This window comes from Mycothermus thermophilus (assembly GCF_041956435.1).
Source record: "Mycothermus thermophilus strain CBS 625.91 unplaced genomic scaffold VTJ04scaffold_5, whole genome shotgun sequence".
NCBI classification, from domain to species: Eukaryota; Fungi; Ascomycota; class Sordariomycetes; order Sordariales; family Chaetomiaceae; genus Mycothermus; species Mycothermus thermophilus.
Window position 1 is genome coordinate 494934 of NW_027191431.1, and position 19408 is coordinate 514341.

General features: G+C 56.0%; 11 protein-coding genes across 11 annotated transcripts; 5 read left to right on the top strand and 6 right to left on the bottom strand.

Annotated features, from left to right (window-relative positions):
- Window positions 1–45: 45 nt before the first annotated feature.
- Window positions 46–1045, bottom strand: VTJ04DRAFT_7205 (uncharacterized protein; the record flags this gene model as incomplete). The annotated part of the gene is made up of 2 exons (XM_069365507.1): window positions 46–398; window positions 979–1045. 2 exons carry the CDS (start codon window positions 1043–1045, stop codon window positions 46–48), a joined length of 420 nt encoding a protein of 139 aa, XP_069216534.1.
- Window positions 1046–1505: 460 nt separating this feature from the next.
- Window positions 1506–3247, top strand: VTJ04DRAFT_7206 (uncharacterized protein; the record flags this gene model as incomplete). The annotated part of the gene is made up of 3 exons (XM_069365508.1): window positions 1506–1565; window positions 1650–3032; window positions 3116–3247. 3 exons carry the CDS (start codon window positions 1506–1508, stop codon window positions 3245–3247), a joined length of 1575 nt encoding a protein of 524 aa, XP_069216535.1.
- A 29-nt stretch (window positions 3248–3276) lies between these two features.
- On the top strand, window positions 3277–3507 carry VTJ04DRAFT_7207 (uncharacterized protein; the record flags this gene model as incomplete). Its single annotated transcript, XM_069365509.1, has 1 exon — window positions 3277–3507. One exon carries the CDS (start codon window positions 3277–3279, stop codon window positions 3505–3507), a length of 231 nt encoding a protein of 76 aa, XP_069216536.1.
- A 101-nt stretch (window positions 3508–3608) lies between these two features.
- Window positions 3609–4585, bottom strand: VTJ04DRAFT_7208 (uncharacterized protein; the record flags this gene model as incomplete). Its single annotated transcript, XM_069365510.1, has 3 exons — window positions 3609–3815; window positions 3898–3943; window positions 4212–4585. The coding sequence occupies 3 exons, from the start codon at window positions 4583–4585 to the stop codon at window positions 3609–3611; spliced, it is 627 nt and encodes a 208-aa protein (XP_069216537.1).
- Window positions 4586–4919: 334 nt separating this feature from the next.
- Window positions 4920–5528, top strand: VTJ04DRAFT_7209 (uncharacterized protein; the record flags this gene model as incomplete). Its single annotated transcript, XM_069365511.1, has 2 exons — window positions 4920–5252; window positions 5370–5528. 2 exons carry the CDS (start codon window positions 4920–4922, stop codon window positions 5526–5528), a joined length of 492 nt encoding a protein of 163 aa, XP_069216538.1.
- A 225-nt stretch (window positions 5529–5753) lies between these two features.
- Window positions 5754–6660, bottom strand: VTJ04DRAFT_7210 (uncharacterized protein; the record flags this gene model as incomplete). The annotated part of the gene is made up of 4 exons (XM_069365513.1): window positions 5754–6024; window positions 6085–6142; window positions 6205–6265; window positions 6340–6660. The coding sequence occupies 4 exons, from the start codon at window positions 6658–6660 to the stop codon at window positions 5754–5756; spliced, it is 711 nt and encodes a 236-aa protein (XP_069216539.1).
- A 1587-nt stretch (window positions 6661–8247) lies between these two features.
- Window positions 8248–9937, top strand: VTJ04DRAFT_7211 (uncharacterized protein; the record flags this gene model as incomplete). The annotated part of the gene is made up of 3 exons (XM_069365514.1): window positions 8248–9048; window positions 9121–9262; window positions 9327–9937. The coding sequence occupies 3 exons, from the start codon at window positions 8248–8250 to the stop codon at window positions 9935–9937; spliced, it is 1554 nt and encodes a 517-aa protein (XP_069216540.1).
- Window positions 9938–10231: 294 nt separating this feature from the next.
- Window positions 10232–11197, bottom strand: VTJ04DRAFT_7212 (uncharacterized protein; the record flags this gene model as incomplete). Its single annotated transcript, XM_069365515.1, has 6 exons — window positions 10232–10339; window positions 10446–10460; window positions 10550–10642; window positions 10764–10832; window positions 10949–11031; window positions 11152–11197. The coding sequence occupies 6 exons, from the start codon at window positions 11195–11197 to the stop codon at window positions 10232–10234; spliced, it is 414 nt and encodes a 137-aa protein (XP_069216541.1).
- An 805-nt stretch (window positions 11198–12002) lies between these two features.
- On the top strand, window positions 12003–12761 carry VTJ04DRAFT_7213 (uncharacterized protein; the record flags this gene model as incomplete). The annotated part of the gene is made up of 3 exons (XM_069365516.1): window positions 12003–12079; window positions 12149–12367; window positions 12449–12761. 3 exons carry the CDS (start codon window positions 12003–12005, stop codon window positions 12759–12761), a joined length of 609 nt encoding a protein of 202 aa, XP_069216542.1.
- Window positions 12762–13903: 1142 nt separating this feature from the next.
- On the bottom strand, window positions 13904–16282 carry VTJ04DRAFT_7214 (uncharacterized protein; the record flags this gene model as incomplete). Its single annotated transcript, XM_069365517.1, has 2 exons — window positions 13904–15311; window positions 15369–16282. The coding sequence occupies 2 exons, from the start codon at window positions 16280–16282 to the stop codon at window positions 13904–13906; spliced, it is 2322 nt and encodes a 773-aa protein (XP_069216543.1).
- A 2569-nt stretch (window positions 16283–18851) lies between these two features.
- On the bottom strand, window positions 18852–19322 carry VTJ04DRAFT_7215 (uncharacterized protein; the record flags this gene model as incomplete). The annotated part of the gene is made up of 1 exon (XM_069365518.1): window positions 18852–19322. One exon carries the CDS (start codon window positions 19320–19322, stop codon window positions 18852–18854), a length of 471 nt encoding a protein of 156 aa, XP_069216544.1.
- Between the last annotated feature and the right edge of the window lie 86 nt (window positions 19323–19408).

A 19408-nucleotide genomic window follows, 5' to 3' on the forward strand; every position in this document is an offset into this window, starting at 1 on the left:
CAAGCGACGAGGCTGAGGTGTTTCAGGGCGAGTTAAGTCATTAGGTCATTTTCTAGTATGGGCTGAATTCCGGATGACGGTGCATTGCGAGGCGGGGTCTGTTTGCTCCCAGCGAGTGATGGGCACCTGCTGAGTGGTTCCGGGAGCATATTTTATGTGCTTAGGGCCGGGCATAGACTGGGCACATTTTCGTTGGGCGTTGGCGAACTGGAAGATGGATGACTGGCTGCCTCGGCAAGGGAGGATAGCCAAGAACCGGTGCATGGATGTGGGATAGGTTTTGTACATGTTAGACGGACGGTCATGGGCGATGGGATAGGAAGGATGGGATTTCATGGTTGGGGCACGGCCGGGTTGAAGGCGCGTGTTGGCAGGCAGGCTTTGCTCTCTGGTTTTTGCTTTGATATTTCAAGACAGCTTCCTTAAGACGAGCGACTTGAGTGGGGTGAACAACCTCCCCTCAGGTTACGTACCTTTGGACCCTTCAGCGTATACTATCTCTGCTCCGTTTTATAATGAATGGGAATGTCCTGGTTCAGGTGCTTGTGACGTCTGTTCCCCTCCACCCTTGCGGCGGTTCAACATGTCTTCTGGACAGGCTTCCCGGACTTGAGTTTGCTGCGGGTTGTCTGTGGATGAACCCCACTTCGCTTGACGAAATCCTGCTTGGCGTCCCCAAACATTCGGGTCTTTGGGCTTTTACCGTCCTTCAACTCTTGAAGAAGAGGGACTGTTCTCAGATCTGTGGGATACGAGTCTTTCTTCCCCTAGCTCAACGATGCAAAATCCCGAGTAATAGAATAGAGACTGGGGCCATCCATCCATCCTCTGTTCCCCATCCTGGCAGTTCAGCGCCACCGCGGTGTGCACGTGGTACACCTTCCCGTCGACATCTCCGGTCCAGCTGCCACCCCCAAAAGCTCCGCTGTTTGCCGAAGCTTGGGCCCGGCGCAGGGTCGCACCGGGGTCAATTCTCACCCGCTGCCGAGCGCTTATCCCGTGGAAGCGGGGCGCCTTTTCCCGTCCGTTGCGGCGCGCGGGGCATCCTGGCACTGAGTGGAACAAGGGGGAAAAGTCCAATTGTCGAGTCCACGCCCCGGCACTGCTCATCGGCCATCCGCGGGTTTGTGAGAAGTAGGGACACAGATTGGACCGCAGATGGATGGATCCGCGACTTCGGCGTGTCGAACTGGACCCGGGGTTTGTGGTCGGGGAGCTTGTGGGCTTGTGGGGTGGAGGGGGGACCTTATTACTATACCTGGATGCTGGGGCTGCTTTTATTGACTTTTGCTGCTTGATGACTTCCCGTTGTTGAGCTGTTTGTTTTCCCTTTCTTTTCCCTCGGCTTGACTTGTCTTGGTTCTGTGTTTGTGTGCGTACCTAGGTGTTCTTTGGTTGTGGGATACCCAAGATCGCCGTCGCCGTCTTCGGTTGTGACTTTTCTGCGCTCTCCTTTCCTGTGATACCCGTCCTCGAACAACGTCGCAAACCCAAGTCCACAGAAAATGGTGTCAAAGGCGCTCTGTATGAGGACGCTGCGGGCGTACGCCAAGTACGGCCAAAACGTGAGTCTAGACCCGTCTTGCCATGTTAGCATTCTGGCTGTGACTACCGGACTCAAAATTGGCTGACGTGAACGTCCTCTCCAGCATGCTGCGCTCTTTGCCCGGGCCTTCTCCGCCACGGCTCGCCGCCGCGAGATCAACAAGATCTACCCCTCGGCCGCCGAGGCGCTCAAGGACATGAAGCCCAACACGACCCTCCTCTGCGGCGGCTTCGGTCTCTGCGGCGTGCCAGACACCCTCATCGACGAGGTGCTCAAGAAGCCCGAGATCACGGGCCTCACGGCTGTGTCCAACAACGCCGGCACCGACAACAGCGGCCTCGGCAAGCTCCTGCGCACCAAGCAGATCAAGAAGATGATCGCCTCCTACATCGGCGAGAACAAGACCTTCGAAACCATGTACCTGACGGGGCAGGTCGAGCTGGAGCTGACCCCCCAGGGCACGTTGGCCGAGCGCTGCGCGGCCGGCGGCAAAGGCATCCCCGCCTTCTACACGCCTGCCGCGTTCGGCACCGTCGTGCAAACGGGCGAGCTGCCGCTGCGCAACAAGCCCGACGGCTCGCCGGACCAGTACTCGTACCCCAAGGACGTGAAAGTGTTTGACGGCAAGCCGTACCTGCTCGAGCACGCCATCCAGGGTGACTACGCCTTCGTCAAGGCGTACAAGGCCGACCGGCTCGGCAACTGCCAGTTCCGCCTCGCCGCCAACAACTTCAACGGCGCGATGGGGCGCAACGCCAAAATGACCATCGTCGAGGCCGAGCACATCGTCGAGCCCGGCGAGATCCCGCCCGAGGCCGTCCACCTCCCGGGCATCTACGTCCAGCGCGTCATCCAGAGCACCGCGCCCAAGAACATCGAGAAGTACACCTGGTCGCGCGACCCGTCCGAGCAGCAGGAAGAAGACCCCAAGGCCGCCGCCCTGCTCGGCACGGGCGACACCAAGGCCAAGCGCGAGCGCATCGTGCGGCGCGCGGCCAAGGAGTTCAAGAACGGCATGTACGCCAACCTGGGCATCGGCATGCCGATGCTGGCCCCCGGGTTCGTGGCGCCGGATGTCGAGGTGATGCTGCAGAGCGAGAACGGCATCCTCGGCCTGGGGCCGTACCCGCGCAAGGGCGAGGAGGACCCGGACCTGATCAACGCGGGCAAGGAGACGGTGACGCTCAAGCCGGGTGCCAGCGTGTTCGGGTCTGAGGAGAGCTTTGGTATGATTCGGAGCGGGAGGATCGATTTGACGATTTTGGGTGCCATGCAGGTCAGCGCCAACGGCGATTTGGCCAACTGGATGCTGCCCGGCAAGGTCAAAGGGTTCGGCGGCGCGATGGATCTGGTCAGCAACCCCACCAAGACCAAGGTGGTGGTGACGATGGAACACACGGATAAGAAGGGCAATCCCAAGATTGTGAAGCAGTGCGCGTTCCCGTTGACGGGGAAGCGGTGCGTGTCGAGGATCATTACGGAGCTGGTAAGTTTTCTTCTCTCCGATATCGTTTCGGATGCTGGCGACAAGGAATTACGATGACTAACGAAACCTCACACCAACAACAGGGCGTGTTTGATGTTGACTTCAATGAAGGCCTCACGCTGGTTGAAATCGCCGACGGCGTGACGGTGGATGAGATCCGGGCCAAGACGGAGGCGCCATTCAAGGTGGCAGATGACCTGAAGCCCATGCTCTAAAGGAATGTACGCTAGGTCGGGGATCTAGGATGGGGTGGGTGACGGGTGGATGTTCTGTAACTGTTAGATACTATTTGGGGGCGGGAGTTGAATGGGTTGGAACATTGGAAATACCCCCACCGGCTCAAAGTCACTGGACTGAATGCCATGAGCTATTATACACCGTAGTTTTGACATTGTGTTTATTGTCATCCATGGCTCTCGAGCTCGCTCAAAAATACAACCACGATGCATGCTTCCTTGGCTTTTCCCTAACATGAAAACCACTTGATTCCGCGAACGGAACAAGACATGTTGCCCCGATAAACGGACCGATCTACCTAGGTACCTGATCTATGCAGTCATACTCCATCCAGTCCACCTAAGCAGACGCCGGTCCCAACACGTTCTCAGCCAGCGAGACGCTGGTGCCCGTGTTGTCCGGCTCAACGTACGCCGACTTGACCTTGCCGTCCTCGACAATCAGGGCATAGCGCTTGGAGCGGTCGCCGCCAAAGATGGCCGAGCCGTCGAAAGCCAGGTCGAGCTGCTTGGTGAACTGGCCCGTGGGGTCGGCGAGGAAGCGGATCTGTGGGGAGAGGGTGTTAGGATGCAAGGTGCTGAGTAAGACGGCGGGAACTCCCAATGGGGGGCATATAAGGTTGACTTACACCTTGCTTCGCGCCCGGGTCGAGCGTCTCACCCCAGGCCTTCATGCTGTATGAAGTATCCTTGGTTAGTTATCTTTGACTTTTCCCAGCCCGATCGTTTGGGGGGAGTCTCATTCTCCATAGAAGCAAAGCTCCATTACACTGATAAATCTCAACCTCAACACACACAGAACCCAACCCAACCCTGTCAACCATACACCTACCGGCCTTCTCACACAAGCACTAACACACCTCCAGAGGCCAGGATACCAACCAACCAAATAAAACAACAGACAGAGCGGAAGAGAGAGATCGAAAGACAGAGAGAGACTTACACAAAAACATCATTCACACTCACCACCCCGACCAAATCAAACTCCCCCTTCTTCTTCACCACCGGGTGCGCCACGTACCCGGGGACGTGCTTGGACGAGCAGGCGGGGGAGAAGGCGGCGGGCACGCCAATCAGCAGCATCTTTTTGGCGCCCTTGCGTGCCTCCTCGGCCAGGTTGACCCGGTTCCCCGGGGAGTTCTCCTGCAGCACGTCCGTGTCCGGGAGCGGGTCGCCGGGCTGGACGAATTGCGGGCGGGTGGTGTGGAAGAAGTGTTGTCTTGATGCTGCTGGGAGGAAGGTCCTGGCGGCCGCCCGGCTGGAGCCGGTGCCGAAGCCCGAGCGGGTGAGGGGCCGGAGGAGGGGCCGGAGAGACATTTTTGAGAGTAATAGAGTTGGGAGTCGGTGGAATGGATTGTGGTTGGTTTTTGGTGTGAAGGAGGAGCAATTGGTTTGGTTTCAAGTGAAAAGAGGTAATTGTGAGGTTTCACCTCGCGTCGTGTCCGTTTGCTTGCCCAGAATCAGTCAGGTACCTCCACCTGGAATGTCGTGCTTGGTGTTTGGATTGCGGCATGGAAATTGCTGTGACATCACAACATCGAGCTTGGGAAACGAAGAGGGTTAGGGTTACCTATAGGTTGTCTCTCACAATCATCCAAGGAACACACATGAGGGGCATCCAGCCACAGCTCACCCCAATCATCACGCCGCCATGTTCAAGCCGCCCATCAAACCGTCGCTCGCTTCACTCTCACCAACAAGCAGACAAACCGCACAACATTTCATTCGCTTCACCTCAATCCTCTGCAAGGCAGAAAACACCACCACTACCACTACCACCATGGCCTCGCGCGCCTTTAACTTTGTCGCCGCCACCAAGAAATCGGCCAAGAACACACTCTACCTCCATTGCAACGTCAAGCCAGGCGCCAGCAAGAACCGTGAGGGCATCGCGTCCGTAGGGGAAGAAGCCGTCGAGATCTGCGTGGCGGCCCAGGCCCGCGAGGGCGAGGCCAACAAGGCCGTCATCAAAGTCCTGAGCGAGGTATGACACCTCTTACTTTGTAAAAAGATTGTTCAACCCCAGCATACTATGACTGTACCTACCTACGAAATAACTAGTCAAAGTCTGCTGGGATCTGTCTAACCATGCCTCCGCCAGGTCCTTGACCTCCCCAAGTCGGATCTGCAAATCACCCACGGCCTCAAGTCCCGGCAAAAGACTGTCGCCATCGTAGGATCGTGGGTCGACCAGGGCGAGGAAGAGTGTCTCAGGCGCGTCCGCGAATACCTGGAAAAGGCGGCCGCCGAGGACGCATAATAAAGCCACGTCTATCACACGCCGGTGTGCCTACCTACTCAGCCACCCCGTGAGCAGGCAGCGTTACAGGTCCCGCTCCCACCACCAGCTATATTCCGGCCCTGGCTCGGACCACCATCGTGGCGGACATTATGATGCACCATCAGCCGACCCCCGGGCCTGGCCGTGCTGATTCGCAAGAACAGCTCACACACAAGAACGGCGTATCCTCCCTCCTCCCTTCCTTCACCGGAGACCGCGAACTCTAGGCGGCACAAGCCCGCTAGGCCGTGCTCCGCCGCGGCCTGATCCCGTGCCTGTCCCCCTCGTCGCTCCACCTCTTGCTCCTCCTCTGGTAGTTCCTCCCCGTGTCGATGATGTCGTCCCTCTGGTTGACGTCGGCGGCGCGGGCACCCGGGATTGGCGGCCCGTGGGAGGGTTCTGGTACCGGCCTCGTGAGGTGGTGGTGGTAGAAGTTGTTGTGGGTGGGTTATCGACAAATGTCGTGTCGGTTGTCCTAGATTGAGGAGTTAGCACTGGATACGGATCATATGAGAGAGGGGCCAAGGCGACACACATGAATGTGGTCTCGTGGTCTATCTCACGGGTTGTCGGTTCTGGGAGTTTTGATGTGCCTGCCCAGCGTTAGTTCTTTCTCCCACTGTTATCAACAGATTGAGAGAGATGTGTCACATACCTTGGCTCTCCTGCTGCTCCTCCTTAAGCTTCATCCGGCGGAACGACTCCGGCAAAGGCCCCTGAACCAAGCCCATGTCAGCTTCCAACCGTCCCAAACCCCCAACCAACCACAAGTCCATCGACACCTTCATACCTCTGGGAAATCCACGCAAAAAGCATTCATGTTCAACCCGTACAAAAAACTCGCAAAGCTCTCGCTGAAGCGCGCCAGAGACTCGTGCATCAGCTGGAAGTGCATCAGGTTGGCCTCGAGATCGGCGACGGCGTCCGACAGCTCGGCGAAGGCTGGCTCGAACGTGTTGAGCGGGAACGATGCGGAATCGCCCTGCACGCTGCTGCGCGCAGACTCGCGGAAGGAGGAGCGCGACGAGGGCCGGAGAGGGGTCGTCGGGCGTGAGCGCGACGTGGAGCGCGCCCGCTGCTGCTGGCGGGGTTGGGAGTCGTCGTGGGCCATGACGGGCTTGATTGAGGGCTTGATTGTTGTTTGATGGATTGGGTTGGTGGATGTTTCTATGCTGGCGTATCGGGGGTCTTTAGTGTCAGGAATTCATTAGAGGTGCCCGGTGGTGCTGTTGGTCTCCATGCTGTATCCATCAATGTGTTGATGGTGTTGTTGACTTTGGGTTCCTGATTGCTGTGGTTGCCCTGTCAGGTCCCCGCTATGTCTTGGCAGCTGCCCCGCAGTGACGGAGTAGGTGACGGAACCCCTTGCTTGCCTCTTGCACGTGGTTGAGTGACTTCATTGTTGATGGGAATTGCCTGAGTTGGACACATGAACATGGCAATTCTGCGATTTCTCGGCCGACTCAAATTTCCAAAGCTCCAGGTCGCCTGTCCATCATGTGCAACCTGGATAACAGCTACACCGCCATTCGAGCTCTGATCCAAGAATTAGGCATTTACATACGCATCCACGCCAGCGAGGATAGACTTGTTTTAAAAGATGCGACATTCACGGCTTCTCGAGTCAGTCCGAAGCCCGCGCCAATTCCAAACTTGCCTTCTTGAGTGGGGCTGTGCTGCGCCAATCCGCTACCAAAAAGAGCTGCCAGGCCGGGATTCTCGGACTTGTTGAGAAAGCTGGGACTTCAACTTTGTTCGCATTACGGTGTAGAAAATCTCCAAAACCTGGAACTCATCGGCCCAGGTGGAACCGAATGTGACACTTGTTGTCTAGTTCCTGGCTTTGGCCGCCTCCCCATTTCTAGTGTGCTGTCTTGCCCCTTGCATGCCGATTCCGCCGACCAAAGTTTCCTCTGTTCCTCCGCTGGTTCAACAAACAAACAAAACCCTCTGTTTTCACTCTCACCTCTTTGACACCTTACCCCGAAGTTCCGTCCGCCCTCCGCACGTTGCGCTGCGTCTTCCCCTCATCCAACCCCAAGAATCCCACCCGGTATGTGAAACGCTCCACTCCAAGGATTTCCTTCCGCTGTCGCGCGTCGCCCTGACATCCCGCCTCTCGGCGCGGACTGGCATGGCATTCCTGAAATGGCACACTCTAACAATGGGTTAAACCCGTACCTAGATACATACATACTGTAGTCTCTGGTGGTCTCTTCCTGTTCTTTTATGTTGGCTTGTCTGTTGACATAGACTTGCATTCTTCTCCAACAAGCTCGACTTCAAGAATTCTGTCGGGCGTGGCCTTTCTATGCGGACACCTCTGCGCTTCCCGGGCCAATCCGCTCCTTCGCTTCGACTCTCGGCGTCTGGTGCGGCCCTGAGTACTGCGCCCAGTCTCCGTTGCTGCCGCAGCCGTCAGCCATCTCCAACAACACCTGTCATTGCATACACCCCATCTCTCGCCGCATCCTCCTGTTCCTCAGGACTTTTCAGGCACTGCCGCCGTCAACATCAGCGGTCTCCCACCCTCCGAGCCCTTCATTCTCCGAATCCCGTCCATCCCCCACCACCCCGCCGCCCCGCGCTTGTTGCATCCGCCTCGGGCTTCTTGATCGTTCTTGCGGCGGCACTTGCCGTGTCCACCTACTACACCCTCTGGCCTGCATCACCCAGCACCGAGCCTGAATCCGACGATATGACGTCCGAAGTCCCCATCGCACCCGGCCGCCCCGGAAACCTGACCGCCGAGCAAGAGGAGAAGCTCAAGCAGCTATGGAAATACATCTTCCAAGTGTGCGCCGTTGGCACGGAGCAGAATAATGGGGCGACCGACAAAGCTGCCGAGGACAGCGACAAGGCGGCGCAAGAAGACCCTAAGAAGGGCAAGAAGAGCCGCATGTCCCTGTTTTCGCGGAACAAGGACAAGAAGAAAGAAAAGGAGGAATCCGACTCGGCGTCCGACGCGCCCGAGGGCGCCCGCGTCGTCCTCCACATCAAGGACGGCGACGCCGACAAGTACGGCCAGACCAAGCACTTCTACGAGACGCTCGCCAGCCAATCGCCCGAGTCGATCCGCGACACCATCTGGAGCATGGTCAAGCACGACCACCCGGACGCCCTGGTGCTTCGCTTCCTGCGCGCGCGCAAGTGGGACGTCGAGCGCGCCCTCATCATGCTCGTCTCCACCATGAACTGGCGCGCCACCGAGATGAAGGTGGACGAGGACATTATGCGCAACGGCGAGGCCGCGGCCCTGGCCGCCGAGAAGAAGACGGACGGCGACCCCACCGCGCAGAAGCTCGGCCACGACTTCATGGCCCAGATTCGCAAGGGCATTAGTTATGTGCACGGCCATGACAAGCAGGGCAGGCCGTTGTGCTTTGTCAACGTCAGGCTTCACCGGGCGGGAGAGCAGGCCGAGGAGGCCTTGGAGAGGTATACGGTGTATCTAATCGAGACGTGCCGGATGCTGCTGCAGGATCCGGTTGACACGGCGGTGAGTCTCTCTTCCGTTCCCCAAAATACTCGGAGTTTCTTGCTTATATGCTAACCTCCGTCACCACCGCAGACGATCGTGTTTGACATGACCAACTTTTCCATGGCCAACATGGATTACACCCCTGTGAAATTCATGATCAAGTGCTTCGAAGCCAACTACCCCGAGAGCTTGGGCACGGTTCTTGTGCACAAAGCGCCCTGGATCTTCCAAGGTCCGCCCTTCCCCTTCCCCCCCCTATCCTTCCAACCCACCCTAACTCACACACCCACCCACAGGCATCTGGAAGGTCATCCGCGGCTGGCTCGACCCCGTGGTCGCCAACAAAGTCCACTTCACCAACTCAGCCAAAGAAATGGAAGAGTTCATCCCGCTGAAACACATCCCCAAGGACCTCGACGGCGAAGAAGACTGGACCTACTCGTACGTCGAGCCGCGCGAGGGCGAGAACGCCGCCATGCTCGACACGGCGACGCGCGACCGCCTGCTCGCCGAGCGCGCCAAGCTGTACAAGGAGTATGAGGACGCCACGCTCGAGTGGATCAATACCCCTTCCACTGCGGGAGACGCCGCGGAAAAGATCAAGGCCAGGAGGAACGACATCGCGGCGCGGTTGCGCGCGGATTATTGGAACCTCGACCCTTACGTGCGCGCAAGGTCATACTATGATAGGATCGGCGTGCTGCAGCCGGGTGGGAAGTTGGATTGGTACCCGGGGGAGAAAGAGAAGGAGAAGGAGGCGGAGAAGACTGCTGCTGGTGGTGGTGCTGCTGCCGGGGAGGAGACAAAGACGACGGTGAGCGGGGATGAGGAGAAGAAGGCGGTGGAGGCTGTGGCGACGGCCATGGCGCAGGTAGCGGTAACGACGTCAGCGGCGGATGTGGATTAGACGGGTGTTTGTACAAGATATATACATAGGTAAGGTAGTAGGTGTGGCTGATTGTTCTTTGTTTGGCTTAGAGTAATCAGGGACACGGGACGGCTGGGGAGATCTGTTGGGTAGGACTAATACTGCTACTACTCCTTCATATCTCGATAATACACATTCAAACGGGGTCGGCGTATCGGACAGAGAGGGGGACGAATCTTGACATATCCAGTTGTTTTTTTCTTTCTCTTTTGTGAAGAAGGACTATAGTTCTGGCTCGCTGATGTTTCTGGTCCAGAGTCGCATGTTTCCTCCTTAGATCTTGGTCTTGATCTCCTCGGCCAGAGCCTTGAGCTTGTCCATATCCGTCTTCTGCGCCGGCCAGCTGATGCCGAGGCCCTCGTGCACGTTCGGCTTGGGAATCTGTGTAGGTTTCCAGTCAGTACATTTCCATGTTTCTCTTGTCGCCCTCGCGCAGTTGCTAGGGATGATGACTTCAAAGGGGTATAGTAGACGTATGCGGACGCACCATGTGGAAGTGGACCTAGTTGCCAGGTACATAAATGTCAGTCCAGCTTCTCCTGTCGAAAAGCCATATCAACACATGAGAGTGTCTGTTGGAACAGGACTTACATGAGGAACCTCCTGATGCGCTCCCCGGCCATTGTTCTGGAGGATGTTGTACTCGTTGGCCTGCGTGGCGATGGCGAGCTTCTTGGCGATGGGCTATACAATTGGTATGTCCAGACGGACAGAGGTTGTCAGTCTCCAATTCCTCTCCATCCTGACTCTCCTCCTCCCTGCCGTAAGATTATCCCTTTGACGCAAGGCTACAGGGGGCACGCACCAGGATCTCGGTCAAATAGTCGTCAGGAATGTCGGCAAGCTTCTCGCCGTGGGTCTTGGGGATCACAAGCTGTTTGCCAAAAAGGGACAATTGGTCAGCATGCTCTCGGTGTCTTTGTGCGACGAGGTGGGTGTCGAATGCGACGGAAGCGTGAAAACGAGGAGGGATAGAATCAGACGGCGTACGCAGTGGCCCCGGCTAAGAGGGTTGATGTCGAGGAAGGCGAGGGTCTTGTCTGACTCGAAGAGCTTGAAGCAAGGGATCTCGCCTGTTGTGGTTGCGAGTTAGTTGGTGTGGTGGTCAGGAGACGACTTGAAGCATTTCGGGGGAGAGCTATTCGAGATGAAGCTTGCCCGGAAGCTTGGGAGCTTGTGAGGAGAGAACCTGCCCTTGATGATCTTGCAAAAGATGCACGACGCCATTCTGCTAGCCATGGGGTTTGGGGGGGGAAAGGTGAGAAATTCAGGGAACCAAAGTTGTGGTTGCGTAGAGAAATGTTCTGATCAATTGGAGATTGGGGGAGCTGTGAGGTTCTATCTTCTATCTGCCGGATGGAGACCAAAGACCTGGACGGGGCGGATCGCGGGGCAGTTCTCCGTTAGGTACGGGGTTAGCTGCCCGCTGACGGCATCCATTCATTGAAACGAGAACCCGGAAGCGGGGTTCTCGCCCGGCACTGGACATTGGAAAGCACTCACTCAACCCTAGATCCTGGGATTCGTGCCTTCCTTCCTTCTAGATTCCATGGTACTTATTAAAACGCTAGGCGTTGGAAACTGGGAACCTGGGAGGTGGGAGATGGAACTGGCCTTTCACTTGAAAGCTTTCCATCACCACCTTTGAGAGAGCATAAGCAACAGCCCACATCGCCCGACATTTTTGTTATTATTATTTTAGAAATTAATTATGTCCTTCTACTGGCTGTTCTATTATGTCAGGTGCTTCACCCGAGAGCTCAAGCATCGGCTTGGCTTTTGTGGTGAGAGACGACTGCTAGCATAAGCCGGGGGTGATGGTACCCCGCCACCCACAAGCATCCCACTCACGCGACCCCGCCATCAGGTGCTTGACGTTCGTTGATGTCACTCACTGCCTTGTTCTCCCGCCAACTTGGCTCGGCGACGTCGCATTTAACTTGGAAAATAAAACTACAATAGACACGGAACACCCCTTGTTCCACACTCAACACGCCATCGTTTACCATCCTGTCCTGTCTTGTCCCCAAACACCATTGCGACCATGACCAGATACAAAAGAACAAACCTCTACGGCGGCGCCATCGTCTGCGACCTGCCAGAGAACTTCGCCGACGTGAGGTGAGCACCAGGCGCCAACAACCCCGTTTGCGCAAACGCCGACAACTGACATGATATTGTTTCCTCCAGCACGATTCGCCAGGTCCCTGACAACCAGGAAGTCTACATCGACAAAGATGGCTTCACCTCCATCATCTTCGACATTATGCAGCGCGTCGAAGCCCCCGGGGAGGACCCCCTTGAGCGCGACGGCCGTGCCCTGACAACCCACCTCGAAGACCTGGTCGGCGAGGACGTCGACACCGTCAAGGTCTGGAACACCACCGAGACCCAGTTCACCCACCTCCCGTAAGTCCCTTCTCCCGTCTGTGACCTGGTTGCCCAAGGTTACCCAAGACTTGAGGCTAACCACCCACTCTCCCACAACAGCGAGGGAACACCGGCCTACACACTCATCGCGACGCAAACCCCACGCCAACCACCTCCTGAAGATGACGACCCCGAGGCGCCGCGACGCTCTGCGCCCGACTTCACCGCCATCATCCTGACCCTGGTCCGCTTCGAGAATGAGAAGTCCGACATGCTCATCACCATCAATGTCCCGCACATCAAGGGCGAGTACGACGAGGACGAGATCGATCTGGAGCTGGGCAAGCAGGGCAAGCTGATTGGCGATGCCGTCGACTATGCGGCGAGGATCTGGGAGACGTTTGAGGTGAAGAGGTGGGGGTTGTTCGGGTAGGCGGTAGGAAACGGCGAGGTGGGAGAAGAGGAGGTGTGATCGTCTTACATGAGTACCTGGATGAAAACTGGCCCCGTTATTTCTTTTTCAATGATGAGCGCCTGATGGCCCTGGCAGAGGGAGACGTGATTTGGCCAAGGAATATAAGTAGCTAATAGGTGCAAAGATATTACATGGGGAGTTAGAGGGTGATTCTATGAGGAGTTTTCAGGACATGGTTGTGTTTGATGGTGTTGGGTTTTTGACGGTGAGGAACCAAGTCGCGTTGGAGTTTCTGTGTGTATTGTGATGACTTGATGGCCACGAATGATGAATCCACGTCCCACTACAATTTGGCCAACTAGAGGCAATGGAGATGCTCTATTTGTTTTTTAACATTGTGTTTTCCAAACTCGATGTTGTGAACATCCATTCATGGTGCCAACAGCCTCACCACTATGACCTCTCTCGAAACATTGCCCGAACATTTCTCATTACTAACGGGCTGATGTTCTTGTCATCTGACATTATTTCATCTCATTCAACGAGCTGCCAACTCTATGCCTGATGAAAAATGTTCGGTAAAAAAATGTGAGAACATCTGAATTGAGGCAAATAATTCCAGGTTTTTGTCAAGGAGGAAGAGACATCTCAGAAGAGGCTTTACCCAAGACAAGCAAATGAAAACTTTTTCCTGTTCAGGAGTAATCATTCTCCTCCTACTCCGAATGTGGCGTGAGAGGGGAGAGCGGTAAAGCTTTGTTCTCGGATTTAATCCAGTCCTCTTCTTTTTCTAAGCTTCGTGATCCTCATCGCCATCCTCATCGCCGACCCCTTCCAATTACAACACAAAACAACGTGGCCTGTGCCAACTCGAGGCCTAAGTTGTGAGTTGTGTCAAAATCAACTTCTTGACCGTGTCCCACTTGGCAAATGTTGAAGATCATGGGTCATCCATATACACATTCTCTACATATATACAGTTTCGCTGTGATAGCTGAAATATCCACACAGAAGCAAGCCGAGTGCTGTAATCCCAAACAAACCCTTTCCACTTCATCCTTCCAACCCAAACCCAAGCCTAACCGCCCCATCCCCAACGCCATATCGCTCTCCAAGTCAGAAACCACTTTCAAGATCGCATCGCAGAGAGGCTGGCTTGCTCAAACCTCCTCCCTAACAAGTCCTCCCAGCTCCACACTCTCCTCCTCCATCTCCGACTCCCCCTGCGACGACTCCAACAGCACCACCTCAGCAATCGCCGCCTTGCTGGCCTGCATCATCGCCACGCGCTGCTTGTGCTCCTGCCACCGCTCCGCCGCGAGCTTCATCACCTCCTTGTGCGGCGTGTTGGGCTTCTCGGCGCGGATGGCGCGCATGTTCTCCTTGAGGAACTGCTGGTAGGCGCTGACTTTGGGGGCTGCTGCTGCCGCTGCTGTCGCAGACCCAGAGGGGGTGGAGGACCTGGAGGAAGCGGGCGGGAGGCTAACCTCTCTCGCGGCGCCGTGCGGGGTGATCTCGGTCGGTTCGTCCGCGCCAGCAGCCTGGCCGCCGCCCCTGGGCTTGGGCTTGATCTGATTCAGCCTGCCCTTGCACCGGCCGCACCGCTGCTTGGCCGGGTCGATGCTCTTGGAGTGGCGCTTGAACTGCAGGAAGCAGTCGACGCACTCCCAGATGTACTTGTACTCGATGTCCCAGGAGTGTTTGGTGGTGACGCGGACGCCGCGGTGGGCGAACGCGGTCGTCACGGCCCGCCCCCACTGCTGGAACTCCTTGCCGTGCGCGGCGACGTTTTTTTGTCTGGCGGTCATGAAGTAGGTCGCGTAGTTGGCCAGGTGGCAGAACTCGTGCGCCATGACGTTGAGGAGACGCAACTCGTCGGTGACGACCTTCTCGGCCAGCTCGATGGAGGCGTGGTAGAGGTAGTGGCTGGTGACGAGCTCGTAGCCGTAGGGAATCTTCATGCTGCTGGGGGGTTTAGAAGGGACAGGGATGACGGGGCTGTCGGCGCCGACGGGTTGGTTGACGGGCCGGAGGACGCGGACGGGCTCGACCTTCCAGTGGGCGCGGCCGGCGGTGCGTTGCAGGGTTTTGGACCAGACGATTTTGACGCCGCCCGTGGAGGCTGTGAGCTCGGAGACACGCCCCTTGGTGATGGTGGTGTCGAGCTCTTGCAGGAATTGTTGGGCAATGGCGTCCCTGGCCTCCTCGAAGGCCTTCTTGGCTTTCTTTGCCTCGCGGGAAGAGAGCTGCTGGCTCGCCATGGTGTCCTCGTCCTTGGGATTCTTCCCCTTGGCAGGCTTCTTGTCTTTGGTAGGGCTCTTGGGACGAGAGGCTGTGGTGTCTGGGAAGAGCTGTTTCCGTGGAGAGTGCTCGTCGTTCCAGTCGTCGATGAAGTCCTTGTCCCAGAACAGGTCGGAGCTAGGGCGGTGAGGTGTCTTGGGGATCCGTGGCAGCTTCTTGGGAGATGTGAGACCAGGACGCTTTCTCAGAGCTTCGTCTGAAGATGAGGAAACTCCCGAGTTGTCTGAAGGAGTTTCGCTTTTAGAGACTTCCTGGTCACTCTCGCTTCTGGGTTTACGGTCAGAAAAACAAGCAACCCAAAGTTTCCTCTTTGTTAGCACTCACAGATCAAGGTCTTTCATGATATCGGCGAGGCTGTGCTCGTCTTTGGATTCAACTGCATCATCTCTATCGATATCTCGGCGTTGATTCCGACGTCGTGACGCTGCATTATGAGAGGGTTGTGTTTCGGTCTCATCGTCTGAAAGAATGATGCGCCGCGTCGTGCGAGGTTTGTTTACTTTCACGTCCTTGGTGCAAGGTTTACTGGACCTGCCTGAGGTATTGTTCTTTGCCACGTGATTCCTTTTTGCTGGAGATGCAGCAGCACGGCGGGAAGTTCCAGAGCTGTCATCCTCGATATAATCATCGTCCTCCTCATCCTCGTAGATCTCGAAGTCCGAGTCCTCGGAATCCTCGGTGCTGCATGATTGAAATGTGCCGTCAAAGATGGATGGGTCCTCGGCGATACTGATCTCCTCCTTGGCTGAAACATACTCCTCGTCGTCCTCGTCCTCGCCCTCGTTGTTGTTGTTGCTGTTGTTGTCGTCGTCGTTGTCGTTATCATCCTCATCCTCATCGGCCGGCGACGAGGGGATGGCAATGACATTGCGGGCGGCGGCTGGAGTCCGGGGCCTCAGCTGGACCCTCGGGTGTGGCGGTGGCCTCTGCTCCGTCTCCTCTGGAAGCTCAATGGCATTTTCCGGGTCATCCTGGGTACGATTGGGAGTCCAGGCCCTTAAGAGCAGGTTGTCCGTCAATGGCCCCAATTTGCGCCTCCTGACAGTCCCGGGTGTCTTTGCTGACTGCCCTGAGCGCTCTTTCAGTCTGAGCCGGGCTGCGGGGGTAGCTGGAGCTGCCGTGGACGTTGCTGGCGTCGATCTTTGAGATTGACCACGGGGAACAAGGCGGGTGATATCGGGGAACTCGTCATCATCGTCATCGCTGAGGCCAGCGGGAGGCCGTGCTAGTCGAGCCATAGTGCAGGATGTTTATACGTAGTCTGGCTGTAATGTATTCGGAATAACTGCTTCGGATGTGTTGTTGGATATATCGGAACTCCAGATCCGGCAATGCATGTGGTACTGGACGCATGCGACAAGTCAACAATGCGTGGTGGACAGGAGACTTGTGGTTGGGCACCTGGACAAAAGCACTGGTTGTCAGGGGCAACTGAGCGCCAAGCACCCTTGACGTCAACCCCCGGTTGACATTTTCACTTGTCGCGTTGCACCTGACTGATAATTTCACACGAGAATAAGAGCTTTGCTTGAAATGTTCTTGAACCTCAACTCGAGCTATCTATGAGATGGGCCAGAGCTGTTTGTTTAGGTTTGCTGTTTGTTGTTTAGGCAGGTTCTCTCAAAGGCCCTTTGCCGCCCACCGTGTCCGCTGCTCGACCCTGATTGCAGATCCATGAGATTCTTGAGAGAAGTTTCGTGAAGACAAATGTTTTCTCTGAGATCGCATCTTTTTGGTCTCCAAGTTTCTTGAACTTTGTGTCCTACAGTAGATGCTTCGGTACCTAGGTATCTACCTAGGCAGCTGGGGACTTTGTCCCCTCCATTCCATCATATGTCCCCAATTCCCATCTAATCTTAACCAACGCTCAGTAGTGGCAACCGGCATGCCAGATGCTCAATCAACTTGCCCAGCTTGGTGCTGAATAAACTTCAACTAAATTCATTGCCCCCTTATGAATAAGGGTGACTGCAAGGGCTTGCCGTTTGGTGCAACAGCAGTGGGCAGCGATACGGGCTAAGACGTCTGAGATGGGGGAGTATGGAGCGGCAGCATCGATGATCAAGATGGCAGGTCACACAGGTTCAGAAGCGTCATCAACCTGCCACGCAACGGCTGCAGGCGACCGAGAAAACCACGAGCAGCCTACAACGTGCCGGCGGTGTAATTTACCTATCGAGCTGTTGGATCACGGTTGCAGCACATAGAGTTGGAAGAATACCCAAGGTTTGGTTGGAACAAGACAGGCTAGATCAAAATCGACGTCAACCTGAGTATCGTTCCAGGACTCTTCTTGATTGCGCGATCTCATCAAGCAAACTCCGCAGGTTGGCCCATCTCTTTTTTCTGGCTATGAGCGCATCCTGCATATACTCAACTCAAGCTTCGATCTCCTTGATCTCACTCGGGTTCCAAGGTAGGGTTTAGACTATTTTTCCCGGTTCCGTTTCCTATCTACCCTCCACCCACTAGCAGCTGCATTTGCCATCCGTCAGCCATATTTTTGTACCTCCCGATGGAACTGTGACGTAGAGCAGCATGCGCCGTTCGGGCGCAAACCTGCTAGTCGCAGATGCAGGTACAGTTGTGCCGCCATTCCAAGGCATCCCGCGCCAACATCTTCTTGGGTCTGGTGGGGGGATGAATGTGCAGTTCTCTCCCGGCCTCGTTCTGACCATCCTACCTCCCTATTTACTACGTAGCCAGCGGGGCGTCTTCAACAGAGAATTGGGTAGCGGCATCAAGCCAAATGACGACAAGTCAACCAACCACAAGAACTCAGGTAAACAATATGTCGTCAGCACTGGAGGGTAGAAGCATGCATCGTCAACACAGCTCAACCACGGGACGATGGCGATCATGGCAATCTCCGGGGTCCTACACTATGTTCCAAGGGTATTTACAAGATAACGCTCATGCATGTTATATACCCAAGATATCGGTCACCGTTAAAGGGCGTATACGGAAACAAGCAACATAGGACGGCATGGTAGTATGTCCCTCCATGGGTCGTGCTTCATAGGGAGGGAGACACATGAACATAAAACTGAGGACAGTCGGCTTCAGGCGTTTCTCGCCCATGGTCAAAAACAAGAAACATGCCGTACCACGTACGGAGTACATACCCTACTCCGTCAGGACAGGCGGTCAGTCGGAAAGGCTTGAAAGATCGACGCCGTTTCTCCTGCAATGTCAGATCGTCAGCGCGGTACCTCTCCTATCGTACCCCCAAGAATAACGAGACGGGGTGTCATGAATAAAAACGCCGGTGTATGGTTGCGTCGCGTCGCACTGTGTTTCGAACTGGAATGTCTCTCGGCCATCCCAGGTACTATGGGTCCCTTCACTTCGGGAAAACCATCGAGAATTGTGAGCGCCTTGAAGCCTGAACAGTTCGTAACCAAGTTAGAGGTGAGAATACGTTAAACAAAAGTCGTTTTCAACTCCGAGAACACCTTATCTAGGATGGCTCATGGTTGCGTGATGCACTTGTGATGTTCGTGTTGCGGCTCTCGTATCCGGCTGGCTGCACTGTGTTTGCTGGGTCTGCTTCGTGAGACAGACCCGTGGATGGATGAAGACGGCAGAATTTCTTCTTCAGAATTTCTTCTTCCAGAAGCGAAAAGACTTGCGAAAGCCTCGTGACTGACCGGCCTTAGAGTACTCATCCCTTTCGTCTGGAGGACATCCACTTCATGTGAAGCTTTCCCGACAGTCCTCAACTCTCTAGTGTTTCGTTTCCCTTCAGTCTTCCGGTTTCCAGCTCTCGAGGCAATCCCACGCTGCCACCCTCTGTAACTGTCGTCATCATCGTGCTGCAACTGCCCAGCCCAACAACCAGGGGCGCCAGACGGGAGTGGCGGGCCTCTGGCGTGTCGCATGTCCCAGGAGAAGCCAGGGGAGCTGATGTCGAGAGTGTGGCGGAGCCAGCGACTGGGGATTGAGGAAAATCTGAGGCAGCACCAATCTCGGCTTTGCCAGGCTGCCAAACGTCGCACCCTGAACAAGGCCCAATCCCGAACTTTCACGGCTCTCGCTTCCGTGATTGGGCGGGCCGACAGTGAAATGCAAAGCCGGCGGCGCCTCATTCGTGGCGTGAAAGTGAATGCAACGGAGGGAGCGTCTTGGGACGGACGGAGAGAGACACGCAACAACCGTTCCGCTCTTGCGGCCGCCCATGTGTGTGAGGTCAAAGTCCGCCCGTGCCGCTGCTGCATCTGCATCGAACATGTCCCATGCCCTGCTGAATGCGCCAAACTCGACTTGGACCAGATCCATCTGGCTTTGCGGTGTTGGCGCAGATGGCCGAGAACGAGTGGCAAAGGCTGGATGGAGTTGTCGGCAGTCCTCACTTGTGTTGTGTC